A 16490-nucleotide genomic window follows, 5' to 3' on the forward strand; every position below is an offset into this window, starting at 1 on the left:
GTTAAGTGTCATCTTCAGCTCAGGTCATGATCCCGGGGTCCTAGGACCAAGCCCCTCATTGGGCTCCCTTCTCAGCAGGAGTCGTCTTCTTCTTCTCACTCCCTGTGTACACTTGGTCTCTCAAATACATAAAATAAAATCTTAAAAGAATATCTACAAAAAATTACAGGTAACATCATCCTAGATGGTGAGAAGTTTGAAGCTTTCCCACAAAGCTTAGGAACAAGGTAAGGATGTCCCCTCTCACCATGCTTTTCAACATCATACTGTGGAAGTCCTAATTAATGTAATAAGAAAAGAGAGTAAAATGTATACAGATTTGGAAGGAAAAAGTAAAAGCATCTTTACTCATAGATGACATCATTTTCTATGTAGAAAGTCCAAAAGAATCAACAAACAACCTTCTGGAACTACTGTTTGATTACAGCAAGTTTTCAAGATAATGTAAATCTAACAAGGTTAGTATAAAAAAGCCAGTTGCATCCTACATATCAGCAATGAACAAATGGAATTTGAAATTAAAAACATAATACTATTTACTTTAGCTCCATAGAAGTGACATACTAGCATAAATACTAATAAAAATCTAGCAAAATATTTATTATAAGATCTATATGAGGAGAACCATAAAGCTCTGATCAAAATATTAAAGAAGAACTGGGATGCCTGGGTGGTTCAGCCAGTGAAGCATCCCACTCTTGGCTTCAGCTAAGGTCATAATCTCAGGGTCATGAGATTAAGCCCCACATCTGGCTACCTGCTCAGTGCAGAGTCTGCTTGGGATTCTCTCTCCCTGCCCCTCTGCCCATCTGCTTGTGCTCACTTGCTCTCTCTCTTTGTGTCTCTCTCAAATAAATAAGTAAATAAGATCTTTAAAAATATATTAAAGAAGAACTAATTAAATGGAGTGATAGTCCATGTTCAGGTATAGGAAGACTCAATGTTGTCAACAAGTCAGTTCCTCCCAATCTGATTTATATAAATGTAGTGCAACACCTGTCAGAATCCCAGCAGATTATCTTGTGGGTATCGACAAACTGATTCCAAACTTTAAATGGAGAGGCAAAAGAGCCGGAATACCCAATATTGTATTGAAGGAGAAGAACAAAACTAAATACTGTTAACCATACAATCCAGTAATTCTGCTCTCTGTGTTTCCCCATAAGAGTTGAAAATCTGTGTCCACACAGAGACCTGCACACAGATATTTATAGCAGCTTTATTCACAGTTGCCAAATGGTGGAGGTAATCAAGATGTCCCTCCGTAGGTGAGTGGATAAATAAACTATGGTATTTCCAGATAATGGAATATCTTTGTGAATATTATTCACTAAGAAGAAAGGAGTGATCAAACCATGAAAAGACATAGAGGAATCTTAAATGCATATTACTATGTCAGAGAAGCCAATCTAGAGGCTACATACGATTTTAACTATATGGCATTCTAGAAAAGTCAAAACCATAGAGACAGAAAAGAGATAAGTGTTTGGTAGGGGCTGGGGGGAAAGAGGGTTAAATAAGCAGAGCACAGAGGATTTTTAGGACAGTGAAGCTACTCTGTATGATTCTCGAGTGTTGCATAGATCTCTGTATACATTATACATTTGCCCAAAACGGTAAGCTGTATAACATTAATAAAGAACTTTTAAGGTAAACTATGAACCTTGGGTGAATTGATGTATCAGGGTAGGTTCATCAGTTGGAACAAATGTACTACTCTGGTGGGGGATGTTGATAATTGGGGGGCTCTGCATATTTGGGTGCAAGGGACATATGGGCAATCTCTGTTATTTTCCATTCAGTTTTACTATGAGCCTAAAACTGATCTAAAATGGTCTATTTTTAAAAAATGGACAAAGGATCTGAATAAACTTTTCTCCAAATATATATAAATGGCCAATAAGCATATGAAAAGGTGCTCAGCATCATTATTCTTTAGGGAAATGCAAAATTGAAAATACATTGCAATACCATTTCCCACCTGCTTGGATGCTTTTATCAAGAAGAGACTAACAGGTGTTGTTGAGGATGTGGCGAAATTGGAGCTTTCATCCAGTGCTGGTGGGAATGTAATATGGTGCAGCTGCTGTGGAAAACAATTTGGCAGTTCCTCAAAAGGTTAAGCATAGAATTACCATATGACCCAACAGTTTCACTCCTAGATATATATACTCAAGAGAAATGAAAACATGTCTACACAAAGACTTGTAGATAAATGTTCATAAGAGCATTATTTGTAGTAGTTAGAAAGTATAAACAACCCAAATGTCCAGTAACAGGTGAGTGGATAGCTGTAATGTGGAGTGTTCATACAGTGCAGTATTATTTGGAAATAAAAAGGAACTACAGTATATGCTACAACCTGATGAACATGGAAGACATTATGCTAAGTGAAAGAAGCCAATCACAAAAGACCATATTTTATGATCCCATTTATATGAAACAGCTAGAATAGGCAATTGTAGATAGAGACAGAAAGTAAATTAGTGGTTTCTTGGGCTGGGGGAGGATGGAGAGGGACTGCTAACTGGTATGTGGTTTCTTTTGGGGCTTGTAAAGTGTTCTAAACTTAGAGGTGGTGGTGGCAGCACAACTCTGAATATAGTAAAAAGCACTGAATAGCACACTTTAAATGGGTGAATTTTATGGTATGTAAATTAGATATCAGTGCGGCTGTTAATTAAAAGAAGCAGATGCACGGAAGTGTATGATTGTAGGACACGTTGTGAATGTGAGTGCTGAGGTGCAGTAGCAGTGCTTCTCAAACTTTAATGGGCATATGGATTAACCAACCTATCTTATTTAGTGTAGATTCTGATTCAGGAGGTCTGGGATAGAGTCTGAAATTCTCTTGTTTCTTTTCTTTTCTTTTTTTTTTTAAAGATTTTTATTTATTTATTTGACAGACAGAGATCACAAGTAGGCAGAGAGACTGGCAGAGAGAGGAGGAAGCAGGCTCCCTGCTGAGCAGAGAGCCCGATGTGGGGCTCGATCCCAGGACCCTGGGATCATGATCCGAGCTGGAAGCAGTTCCTTAACCATCTTGCTTCTTTGAAGATGTAATTGTGTTGTTTCTTTTTCTTTTTTTTGACATTGAGTTTTTAAACATGATTTTCTGGGTGCCTCCTGGTATCAAATGAATACTTCTTTCCCAGATACTTATTAAGTATTTTTCAAATGTTTATTTATACTCGCATTTAAGCATCTCCAGGTGGGATGCTGGTTTGTCAGCATACTTACTGTATTGGAGAGAATTCTGTTCAATTCCTCTAGTACTCATTCAGTTCTTAGTATATGCTCAGCTTTGTTCTGTTCTCCTTGAGGGACACAAAGCAGTGTATTCTCCTTGGCTCTGTGGGATCTTCCAGGTTTATGGGATGGGAGCAAGGTAGACATAAGCAGGCCAGGACTAGGGTGAAGCAAAGGAGGCACTAGGGTGCAAACTTTAAGGAGGCACTCATTTTCAAGGTCATGCAAATGGAGGGTCAGTACCTGACAATGAGTGCCTCCTTAAATTTTGAGCCCTAGGTCCCTTGGTTTACCCCCACCTTCCTTAGTCCTGGTCCTGGCCTTAAGAAGCAGTTACATTGGGGCACTTGTGTGTCTCAGTCAGTTAAGCATCTGCCTTAGGCTCGGGTCATGATCCCAGGGTCCCAGGCTCCCTGCTCAGCAGGGCACTTGCTTTTTCCTCTCCCTCTGCCTGCCCCTCTCCCTGCTTATTCTCTTCCTCTCTTTCTCTTTCTGTGTCAAATAAATAAATAAAATCTTCTTTTAAAAAAACAGTTACATTGCTTGGAAATCACATCTAAGATAACATAAGACTATGAATGATTGGTATGGAACAGTGCTTCTCAGATTTAATGTGCATATGAGTCATCTGGAGGCCTTATTAAAAGGAAAATTCTGATTCAGGGGGTCTGGAGTGATGCCTGAGATCTGCATTTCTCTCTCCCTCTCTCTTCCTTTCTTTCTTTTAAGATTTTTTTATTTGAGAGAGAATGAGAGCACAAGAAGGGGGAGGGTCAGAGGGAGACGCAGACTCCCCGTTGAGCAGGGAACCTGATGTGGCACTCCATCTTAGGACTCCAGGATCATGACCTGAGCTGAAGGCAGTCACTTAACCAGCTGACCCACCCAAGCATCCTGAGATTCTGCATTTCTATCAAGCACCCAGACAATGCTGATATGACTCTTTGTGCCACACTCTGAATAAGGAGAAAAATCCATGCTTGAGAAAAGCAGAGGGCCAAAGTCACTAAGCTAGGGGATCAGGGCAGGCTTCTTCAGAGAAGGTGAAATTGCAGCTAGGTTCTCAAAGGACAGCTTGGTTTTGGATGGGATAAAAGAGGGAAATGTTGCAAGCAGAAGGAAGAATATACAAAGGCCTAGAGACAGGAATGAGTCCCATGTGTTTTGAGACAGTGAACAGACTGGTTTGGCAAGATGCAAGTCCAAGTTGGAAAAAAGGAAAAGAGTTTTGATAGGTAGCATGAAACCTGTACTGGGTTGTTTATTTAGAAATGTGGCCTGGGGCACCTGGGTGGCTCAGTCCGTTAAGCGTCTGATTCTTGGTTTTTGGCTCAGGTCATGATCTCAGGGTCCCACAACCAAGCCTCACATCAGGCTTCTTGCTCACAAGGGAGCCTGCTTGTCTCCCTCTCTCTTTGCCCTTTCCCCTGCTTGCACTCTCTTTCTCTCTCTCTCGAATAAGTAAATAAACCTTAAAAAAAAGAGAGAAAGAAAGAAATGTGGCCCTTAATTGTCTGCTCAGGTAGCACCCAGATGGGCATTTCCATTTCTTATGTCGACTTGTCCTGGGATATTCTGGGACCTCTTTTGTTCTGGGGAGATGAAGACCTGAGTTAGGACACCTGAATATATTCTGTGAGGCATTGTGTGAGGTAGGAAAAGGGGGTAGGTGGGTGACTTGAGATAGTCCTTTTTTTTTTTTTTTTTAAATAACTTAGCTGGAACGTGTAAAATTCAGAAAGCCCTCCCTAAATAGTGATGAGAGTAGTGTACACACACATAAAGGATGCCGGGTAAGTATGTGCTGATTTGACTCAGTAGGAGAGTTCTGCCCATTTTACTTCAAACATTCCGTGTAAAGTACTTTTCTGAATTTATCATAGGAACAGTTGGGAAATTGGGCCCTGACCATCATAAGTACTAAAGGAATATTTGTTGATTGATTCGTTTGACTAAGGCCTTGTCTCTCTTTACATTGAGAAATATGTTCAGCTCAGGTCAGTGTAAGAATGTATGAATGTAATGTTTTTGACTTATGTACTGACACTTGGTTATGCTTTTGTATGGCTGTAAGGAAGTAGAAGTCTTGAGTCCTGAACTCAAAGAATTTAGTATTATTCTTGAGCAGCAGTTTTCACCTGGAGGCAGTTTTCATCAATGTCTAAAGACATTGTTGCTTCTGTGGAGATGCTTTTGGCATCTAGAAGGTAGAGGGTCAGGGATGCTGCTAAAACATCCTATAGTGTACAGGGAACTCCCACCTCACCAAAGAATTATCCAGTCCCAAATATCCCTAGTGCCAAGGTTGAGAAACCCTGCTCTGGAGGACAAGACTAACAAGTAGAACCAGAACTTTGAAATTGGAAGGTTGTACTGCTCATTAATAGCAGAGCAGGGACTAAAGCTTAGTTCTCCCTAGTCTAATGTGCTGCTTGTTACCTTGGGGCCATTTAGAGTCAGACGGCATATGACAGAATATTTTATCTAGCTTCATCTCCCACTAATCCTGATTCATACTTTTTCCTCTAGCCATGCTCATTTATTTGTATGCTAAGTAACTTTATTCCTTCATTTTTATGTTAGTCCGTTTGCCTGGAACATATTTCTCTCATTGCTTCATCTGGATGGTATTTCACATCTCCTCCAGAAGTCTTTGCCAGTCTATAACACTGCAGATTGGATCAGAAGCCTCTTCTTTATTCTTCCATAGCTAGTCCTCAGCATAATAAAGAAATTTTCTGAATATATGTGTGACTTCTTGACTAGGCTATGAGCATCTTAGGAGTTGGGTTTATTCTCCGGTCCTCATTGCCTAGCACAGACATGCAGTACACTGTCAGTCATAGACAAGAGATAAAGTAAGTGGTTAGAGAAGGGTGAGATCAGTGGGAAGTAGACTATTGGGGAAGGCTTCATAAAGATTGTGACACTTGAAGGTCTTCATAATTCCTTGAAGATAATGATGAATGTATGAATACCTTATATTGGGCCCGCACAGTTCTAAGACCATAATGGATTTTTTGGTGGTGTTTTTCTGCAGGTTGATATGTCAGACCTCTCTCCAGAAGAGCAATGGAGGTAAGTGTGATGGTGTGGGCCCCTCAGGCTGGGAATTTTAAATTAGTCCTACTAATAGAGTTGTATATCTACCCATTTGCTTCCTTGTCTGTGGGGAAGCCATGACTTGACTAGTAGGAGAGGTCATTTGGGATCTTTTCCAGTATTCCTGGGTAGCTCCTTCAGTCCTGGGGAGTAAATAGGTAATTACACCAAGCTATTTATATGGGTTTAAATACTACTAGTTCTGCCATTTCCTAGCTATGCTATCTTGGGCGAGTTACTTGATTTCTTACTACCTTAGTTTCCCTGGTTTGTACAATGAAAGGTTACAACAGTACTAACACCTCATAGAGTTGTGAGGACTAATATATGTGAAATTCTTAGAACAATGCCTGGCATGTGGTAAGCTTCCAATAAGTGTTACCTGCTTTGCAAATCACTATCATCATTAACATCATCATTATCCACAAAACAGAGCAGAGAGCTCTGGCTGAAATATGGGAATGGTGTCTTCCTAATCTCAACTCTGCTACTAATTTGCTTTGTAACCAGAGTGAGTCACCAGTCAACAAATACCTTATTATCGTGATTGCTCATCAAAGAGTCTTCAGAGTGTTTGCCCTACAAGGTAGCTGACCAATGAGCTGAAATCAACCACGTAAACTTTATTAATAGTGCAAAAAAACCCCTTTCATTTAGATTATAAAAATAGAGAATGGCAAAGATACCAACGTACGTGACAAACCCAGCAAGATTTTAGAAAACTTCAAGCTTAATATGCATCATTTGTGTACCTCAGCTATCAAAACATTCCAAAATTTGGAAGATGTTCATAGAAATATACTGTCTGCTTTAGGGAGGTGAAAGTGCCACTGTGCTTCACTGAGTCCACACTGATTTTGTTGTAATCACTGCATATTAAGAAGATCTTCAGTTAGATAACATCTAGAAGAAGGCAACCAGGCTAATGGTTTTCATACTATGTTATATGAATAGCATTTAAAAGATCTCAAACTGTTAGCCTAAAAGGGCACAGAAAAGTGGTAATAGAAAGAGGATTGTTTTTTTGTTTTTGTTTTAAATAAGATCATAAATCTTTGAAAGAGTAGCATTGGGAAAGAAGAGCAAATATGTCCTTTGTTGTTCCAGAATATAAAATTAGGTCGTTCATTAGGGAATGAAGCTATAGAAAGATTTTTGTTTTGTTATCAGAGATGTTTTTAGTAATTGTGATATATTGAGAGGCAGTGAGCTCCTGCCCTTAAAGTATTGGAGTTTTATTCCTTCATTAGCACATATGAGTACCTACAATGTACCAGACACATGGTTCTCTAATTACTTTAAGAGGCATATGTTCTCAGCCAGTGGAAGTATTCACACAAAGATTGTAAAGATAATGTTTGCATTGGGTGGGAACCTGAACTAGAGTTGTTCTCTGGTCTTTTCTCCATATTTCTTTGATTTTGTTGTTGTTGTTGTTGTTGTTGTTGTGTACATCCATTCAGTCATATTTTGCCTGAGAATAAGAAATTTATCTCTTATCTTTATAACTCCCCACAGTCCTTAGGTTTTGAAAGTGTCCTTTGCCCTTTTAGTTTAGCTTATCCTCTCAACAACCCTATGTGGGAAGCAGCAGAGATACAGACTCTTTGTGACAGATGAAGAAATTGTATGTAGAGATGTGAATTTTCTTGGCCAAGGCCACATGGATGTCTGAACCTAAGTTTCTGACCCCTACCCATACTATCTGTTTGCCAGATTCTCCTACCCTGGATGAGTTGATGGAAGATGAACCCTGAGGTGCTGTGGCTGGCCACTGACATTTGGCTGCCCACTCCCCCCACCAGTTTCCTCTCTAACATTTTATTGTGAAAAATCTCAGAAAAGTTGAAAGAATTACACAGTAAACACCTTTAGGCCTACCACCTAGATTCTACAGCTTTCACTGTACTTGCTTTATCATTTGTCTGTAATTCATCCCACTGGGTGGTTCTTACATAGTCTGTCATTGCCCTTGGGAACTCTATGAAGGTATCATTTATGTTGTCCTTTCCCTCTCTCCCTAATACCCCCATCTGTGGAGGATTGGCATAAAAGCTCCTGACTATGGGCTGTATTTGTATTTATTTTTCTGACTCCTTCCTCATTTCTCTGTTGGCTGACTCTGACTCTAAGAGGCCAAGACAATCACTTGTTGCCAGTCCCCTGGACCAGAGAACGCCAGCCTTAGATGAAATAAGAGTTTCCAGTTGTACTCTTCCTTAAGCTCTTGAGGAGGCACACTGTTGGATTATAAAGTTAAAGTATAAAGTTATAAAGTATAAAGTTATAAAGTTATAAAGTATAAAGTTAAAGCAGTCCAGACTTTCACGCTTTAGCTAGTCTTAAACAAGATCCCTGGTCCTGACAGAGAGAATAGGACAAATAAAGGAAGACTTAAACCCTGGGATTAGTACACATCTGCAGTAGTACTTCTTTATTTGTGTCATAAATATCATTGACTAAGAGTATGAAACTTTATGGCTATCCTTCTCTGTGGGTTATTTTGTCCTTCCAGCGATGGTTGAAGTTGAAATAGGACTGAAATGGGCAGTAATGACAAGATTCTTCTGGGTCCTCTTTCCTACAGGAAAGGTGTCAGCTGTTTCTGCAGACAATCCACCTTTAACTCCAGTAGCTGAGCTTCTGACTGAGGTCCATAGAGCCCTTGTTCTATCCCAAATGCCCATTTTCTAGGGTGTGTGTTTTTCTAGCCCCTAATTCATATAATAACCTGCAGTTGCAAAGGCCAGGAATATGTTCTGAGCTATGGACTTGTGGGATATCCCTGGAAAGCACTGTGCTTTTACTAGCACACCTTCCCTGACCTGCCTCACCTCATCTGTTTGACTTTCAGGGTTGAGCACGCACGCATGCATGCCAAGCACCGCGGCCACGAAGCCATGCACGCTGAAATGGTCCTCATCCTCATCGCTACTTTGGTGGTGGCCCAGCTGCTCCTGGTGCAGTGGAAACAGAGGCACCCCCGCTCCTACAATGTAAGCCACTGCCTCTCAGTTCTTCTTCTGACAATTGTCAAAAGACCCTCCCAGGTATTCTAGGGTCTAGCCTAACCCAGGCTGCATTTGGCAGGGAATAGACAAAGATAATAGATGTTATGTATGAATGGTGAATAATGTCTGGTGGGTGTGCTTTTAAGAGGCAAGTGATTCAGATCAGTAAAAAAGAGGTAGAACTTGAGACTACTTTTATGGCCAGAAAAGATAGGTCTTCCCTTTTAAACATTTTGAGACAGATCCATGAAGGGGATACTCATCAGGAACCATTCAAATAGAGGGCAAGGTGATTGCCTTGTTGGGAAGACCAAGCCTTTAAGTGAATCTTACAGGTAGGATTTAGATTAATTAAAAAAAAAGTGGGGGGGGTGCGCCTGGGTGGCTCAGTGGGTTAAAGCCTCTTCAGGTCGGGTCATGATCCCAGGGTCCTGAGATCAAGCACCACATTGGGCTCTCTGCTCAGTGGGGAGCCTGCTTCCTCCTCTCTCTCTCTGCCTGCCTCTCCACCTACTTGTGATCTCTGTCTGTTAAATAAATAAATAAAATCTTAAAAAAAAAATAAAACATACAGAAAACATATAGCTAAATGGCAAAAGTAAATCATTCTTTATTGGTAATTATTTTAAATGGCTTAAATTGTTCTAGTAAAAGGCAGAGATTAGCATATTGATTAAAAAAAAACCATGAGAGACTCACTTTAGAAACAAAGATATAGAGAAAAAAAGTAAAAAGGTGGAGAGCAATATTCCATGCACATGATAGTCAGAAGAGAGCTGGGGTGGCTATTAAATCTCAGACCAATAGACTTTAAATCAAAAAAATTTACAAGAGGACGCCTGGGTGGCTCAGTGGGTTAAGCCTCTGCCTTCAGCTCAGGTCATGATCTCAGGGTCCTGGGATCGAGCCCCACATCAGGCTCTCTGCTCGGCAGGGAGCCTGCTTCCCCCTCTCTCTGCCTGCTGCTCTGCCTACTTGTGATCTCTCTCTCTCTCTGTGTCAAATAAATAAATAAATCTTTAAAAAAAAATTTACAAGAGACAAAGTACATTATATATTGATAAAAGGTTCAAACCAACAAGAAGATAGTATAATTATAAACATAACTAAGGAGCCCCAAAATATGTGACACAAAAATTGACAGAATTGAAGAGGGATAGAAAGTTCGACAATAATGGTTGCAGAGTTCAGTACCTGACTTTCACTAAGATAGAGCAACCAGGTAGAATATCAGTAGGGGGGCACCTGGGTGGCTCAGTGGGTTAAAGCCTCTGCCTTCGGCTCAGGTCATGATCCCAGGGTCCTGGGATCGAGCCCCGCATCGGGCTCTCTGCTCAGCGGTGAGCCTGCTTCCTCCTCTCTCTCTGCCTGCCTCTGCCACCTTGTGATCTCTGTCTGTCAAATAAATAAATAAAATCTTAAAAAAAAAAAAAAAGAATGTCAGTAGAGGACTTGAACAGCATTATAAACCAGTTAGCTCTAACAGATACACAGAGCACATGCTACCCAACAGCAGAATATATACTCTTCTCAAGTGCACATGGACCGTTCTCCAGGATAGAAAAAACGTTAGGGCACAAAACAAGTCTCAGTATGCTTGAGAAGATTAAAATCATAGATTCAGCCACTCTGGATTAGGACATGACAGGTGTAGTGTACTGGATTTTTTTTTTTACAACTATCATCTTACAAGTTTTTAACCTTTACAAGGCTAACAACCCTTTTTTAGCATCAACTTTGGCAAATGCCTACGTGGTAATACTTTGCATAGAAAATACAAGCGCATGTATAGTAGTAACAATAGCTAACATTAATTGAATTTTCACTTAATGCCAGCCAGTGTTCTAAGTACTTCACAACTGTGGGCTCAGCTAATCCTTGTAGTAATCCAGTAAGGTAATATTTTCTCCAATTACAAATAAGGAACTGAGACAGAAAGACTAACTAATTTGCTCCAGTGATGAAACTATTATGAACCCAGACAGTTTTACTCCAGTGTTTTTATTCTTAATCCCTAAATGGTTCTTTTTCTCTAGTATATGCTTTTTCAGACCTCTGATAATATGGTCAGACATGCCCAGGGCTGTGTAGCCCACATGATGTGAACTGCTGCATTATGTCATTTAATCCTCCTAGTAGCCCATGAGGTAAGTACTGTGAAGACTGAGGTCCAGAGAATTGAGGCATGAAGGGAATACTAATAGAGCCAGGATTTGAACCCAGGTCTTCTGTTTCATATTGCATAATTTCTGTTGTACCATATGTTGCTCCTGGAAAGGGTTTTCCATCAAGGGAACAAGGGATAACATAGAGCATAGGAGGAAGAGAGAATAATCTTTGACCTTGAGCAGACACAAGTTCTGAATGAACATTACTGGTTTATAGCCAGTTCAAGTGTTGGCATGCACCACAAATAGAAACATCTGTACCTTCAGGACACAGTGCACTGAAGGACCACATGACACCAAGAGTTTTTGAGCTGGAGATCATCCAGCAGGCTTAGCCACCTGAGGTGGGGCTTCATGTCTAGACCCTGGTCATGCTTTGCCCTGTTATCTGAGATAAGTCACTTATTTGTCAATGTGTGATTATAGTGTGTACTCTATAGAGTGGGGATTACCAAGATGGTTGAGTTGAGCCTGGAAAAATAAGAACACTCATAAGCCAAGAGTAGAATGAGAACACCATTGGCATTTCTGTGCTGGTATTTAGAGATCATCTTAATTATACAATGTTGGCTAATCTGCAAAGATTTTTAAAAACCTCTAAAGGACGTGAGGATGCAGGTATGTACTTTAGTAGTTTTCAATAAGTATTCTTCAAAAAACTGTGGAATACTTTCTTCAAATAGTATCTTAAGGAAAAACCTAGTATGGAAAATAATTAAGAGGCCGCTCTGATTGATACAGGGTTGGATAACCCTGACCTCTCTGCTTCTCAGGAACATATATAGGAGTCATCATAGTATTGGAAAACCACTGATAATGTCATTCATTAGTTAACCCTTAAAAGGAAATATGACTGTGAAGCCAGTTATATAAGGAGCATGCACAATTATCCCATTACTTTACTGCCATGCCCTGTAAACATTATGGTGAACTTCACTGGTGAGCAAACATGTCAACATTATAAAATACCTTGCACTGAGAAACTTAAAGCCATATCTTTTAAAAATTGGAAAAGGAAATCTGTAATGTCTGCTTTATTCTACTCTTATAAAGTAATGACCTAGATTATTTTTTTAAACTTTTATTAACTTGTGTACAATGAATATTTTTACTGCTTTAATTAAAACACTAACTTTGGAAGAAGAAAATTTGCCCAAGATGCTGGTACACAATAACATCTCCTGTCATTTTTCAAGCTTACCAGAAGTTGAAGCTGTTTGGCTTGTAGGCAGTATGATACAGTGGAGCCAGCCCAGTCTGATTTGATCAGTCAGCTGTCTCATTTCCTAGCTATATGACTTTATATCTCAAGCCTGTTTTTCTTATTTCTAAGTTGGGGTGATATCAACCTCATGGGTTGTGAAGATGATATAAGATTCTATGGCAAAGTGTTTTGTAAACTCTAAAACTAATGGTAGTGACTATTGTTGCTCCCACCCCTAAGAGAAAAAGCTCAAGATGTAAAAGTTTTCAGATACTCTGTGGAAGAATAGAATTTTCTTTTTATTGACAGAAATTTCACATAAAAATATTCACTATTCTATGGGGCGCCTGAATGGCGCAGTTGGTTAAGCGACCAACTCTCTCAGGTCAGGTCATGATCTCCAGATCGTGAGATCAAGCCCCACATCAGCTCCATGATCAGCAGAGAGTCTGTTTCAGATTTTTTCTCTCCCTCTGCCCCTCCCACTCATGCACGCGCGCGCGCTCTCTCTCTCTCTCTCTCTCTCTCAAATAAATACATCTTAAAAAAAGAAGAAAAACCTTAAGAATGGATATTCTACCATTTTAAAGTATATAATTCAGTGGCATTTAGCACATCCAGTGCTGTGCAGCCATTACCACTATTTAGCTCTAGAACATTTTCATTACCCCAGAAAGCAGTCACTCCCCATTTCCCCTTCCCACCAGGTCCTGGCAGTGACTAATCTGTTTTCTATATATTTGCCTATTCTGGATATTCATATAAATGAAATTATACAATATGTTGCCTTTTGTCTGGCTTTCACATAGCATGATGTTTTCAAGGTTCAGTAGTATTGCAGTATCAGTACTTAATTCCTTTTTGTGGCTGAATAATACTATGTTGTATGGATATGCCACATTTTGTTTATCTCTTCATCAGTTGATGGACATTGGGGTTCTTTCCACCCTTTGATTATTGTGAAAAATGCTGCTGTGAACATTCTTTATAAGCTTTTATTTGAGCACCTGTATTCAGTTCTTGGGTATGCCCTGGAGTAGAACTGTTCAACTTTTTGAGAACAATTTTTCCATAGCAGCTTTACCATTTAACATTGCAACCCACAGTGCATTGGTTCCAGTTTCTACACGTTCTCACCAACAATTGTTCTTTTGCTTCTCTTCTCTTCTGGTCTCTTTTCCCTCCCTTCTTCCCTCTCCTTCTCCTCCTCCCTCCCTCCCCTCACTTTCTCTCTTCGTCCCTCTCTCTCCCTCCCTCCTTCTTTCCCTCCCTCCCTCCTTCTCTCCCTCCCTCTCTCTCTCTCTTTCTTTCTCTTCTTTCATATAGTCACCCTAGTGGGCATAAAGTAGTATCTCATTGTGGTTTGGTTGGTGTCTCCCTAATGATTCACGATGTTGAGGATCTTTTGATGTGTTTATTGACAAAAAAAAGAGATGTGTTTATTGGCTACATGTATATCTTCCATCTCTTTTCCCATTTTTTAACTGCTTTCAGTTTGTTCTTTTGTTTTTTCTCGTGTGTGTGTGTGTGTGTGTATTGTAAGAGTTCTTTATATAGTCTGGATACTAGATCATTATTGGATGTATGATTTATAAATACTTTCTCCCATTCTGTGGGTTGCCTTTTTACCTTCTCCATAGTGTCCTTTGGTTCATAAACATTTTAATGGATCTGTTATTTAATTAGGGTCTTTGTTAGAAATTTAGAACACTAATTTGTGAGGGTAAACTCCATTTGTGAGAGAAAACACAGAGCGGAGGTAGCCTTGAAGCTGAGGAACAGCTTTAATTTTTGGCAGAATTTGCGAGTCCACAGCTTTCTGATCAGCCTTGCACTGCTCTGTAATCTCATATTTCTCCTGCTCTGTGGAAGATACCACCTTCCTGTTGTCTGGGTTTATGTAGCCTCTTCTTGAAGTAAGCATCAGTGAGACGTTGTGGGATTTTCACACTGCTGATACCAATTTTGGTGTAGGTGGCGATGACAAATTTCTAGTGTTTTCTACACAGAGGAACTTGATTGAGGGCTAGAGGTCTGGTTACAAATAACAAGCCACGGCCTAGAGGCTTCGGGAAAACCACCCTCTTGCCTCTGTGGTGCCCAGTGAGGATGATCAGAATGGTCCCAGGAGTGATGCTAGCTCAGTTTTCTTACATGCTGACTAAAAGGTTTTTTCTGTGGCTCAACAGCTTTTGAGGTACATCTTCAGTAGGATAATATCTCAGCATTTTGTGAAGGTGAACCATTCCAGCACCGCTGTTCTTGGCACCACCAACTGATTTTGTGACAGAAGCAAGAATCTTCTCTTTCTTTTCTTAGCTGTTGAATACTTCCCCTTGTACATGGCCTTTCTGGAATACATAGCTGATAAAGAATAGCTGCCAATTCCTCTGACGAGGAGAGGGTTTTGATTGCAGTGGGGCTTTCCGTTTGGCATTTTAGCCATGAGGTTACCCTTTTTTTTTTTTTTTTTAAGATTTTATTTATTTATTTGACAGACACAGCGAGAGAAGGAACTCATGCAGGGGGAGTGGAAGAGAGAGAAGCAGGCTTCTCTGAGCAGGGAGCCTGATGTGGGGCTTGATCCCAGGACCCTGGGATCATGACCCAAGCTGAAGGCAGATGCTCAATGACTGAGCCTCTCAGGTGCCCCATGATGTTATTACCCTTCTTAACCTTGCCACCAGCATCATCCTTCTTGGTTTCAGTTTTCTTCTCTTTAGTATCTGGCATCTCAACTTTTTTACTCCCCATCTTGCAGGATGGGAAAGAGGATGCATAAATTTTTTTTTTAAGATTTTTATTTATTTATTTGACAGACAGAGATCACAAATAGGCAGAGAGAGGAGGAAGCAGGCTCCCTGCAGAGCAGAGAGCCCGATGCAGGGCTCGATCCCAGGACCCTGGGATCATGACCTGAGCCGAAGGCAGAGGCTTTAACCCACTGAGCCACCCAGGCGCCCCAGGATGCATAAATATTTTTAAGTGTGATGTCCAGTTTATCTCTTTTTTCTTTTTCAATGAATATATTTGACGTATAACATTGAGTACTTTTTTTTAGAGATTTTATTTACTCATGAAAGAGAGCAAGCACAAGCAGGGGGAGTGACAGAGGGAGAGGGAGAAGCAGGCTTCCTGCAGGGAGCCTGATGCAGGACTAGATTCCAGGACCCCTGGATCATGACCTGAGCTGAAGGCAGATGCTTAATGGCTGAGCCACCCAGGCTCCCCTGACACTGGGTATATTTAAGGTGTACAACATCTTAACTGACACATCTATTTTTTGCAGTATGATTGCCATTATAACAGCATTAAGCTCCTTTGTCACATCACATAATTAACCTTTTTAGTGGTTGAAGTAATTAAGCTCTTGTCTCTTAGCAAGTCTGATGATTAGACTGCAGTATTGGTGTCTGTATGCATTATACTTTGCATTAGATCTCTATGGTTTATTTACTACTTGTTCGAATTTTGTACTCTTAAACCTATTTTTTCTTTTGTTGCTCATGCTTTTAGTGTTATATCTAAGAATCTGTTGCCAAATCCAAGACTATTAAGTTTTATCTGTATGTGTTTTTGGAAGGGTTTTATATTTTTAACTCTTACTTATAGGTCTTTGGTCTATTTTGTGTTACATTTTGTAAATGGTGTGAGGTAAGGGTCTAACTTCATTTTTTTGCATGTGGATTTTGCATGTCTTAGCACCATTTTTGAAGAAACTTCTTTTTCCATTGAATGATTTGTCGTTCTTATAAA

The 16490-nt window shown here is 40.1% G+C and overlaps 1 protein-coding gene and 1 pseudogene across 12 annotated transcripts in view; one reads left to right on the forward strand and one right to left on the reverse strand.

Annotated features, from left to right (window-relative positions):
- RNF121 (ring finger protein 121) overlaps positions 1–16490 on the forward strand; it is an 82590-nt gene that overhangs the window by 25623 nt on the left and 40477 nt on the right. For 9 of the 11 annotated variants that reach the window (XM_080816002.1, XM_080816008.1, XM_080816001.1 and 6 more), the window contains 2 exons: positions 6290–6327; positions 9206–9347. In XM_080816002.1, the coding sequence (XP_080672128.1) occupies positions 6290–6327; positions 9206–9347 (180 nt within the window). Of the gene's footprint in view, positions 1–169; positions 228–6289; positions 6328–9205; positions 9348–16490 lie in introns of those variants that run through there. The other 2 variants (XM_080816004.1, XM_080816007.1) reach the window with 2 other exon arrangements.
- On the reverse strand, positions 14437–15488 carry LOC308350579 (large ribosomal subunit protein eL6-like; annotated as a pseudogene). Its single transcript has 2 exons — positions 15402–15488; positions 14437–15189 (listed from the first exon to the last, which is right to left on the reverse strand). The product of its transcript is annotated as a large ribosomal subunit protein eL6-like (transcript).

The sequence above is a fragment of the Martes martes genome, assembly GCF_963455335.1.
Source record: "Martes martes genome assembly, chromosome: 10".
Classification (NCBI taxonomy): Eukaryota; Metazoa; Chordata; class Mammalia; order Carnivora; family Mustelidae; genus Martes; species Martes martes.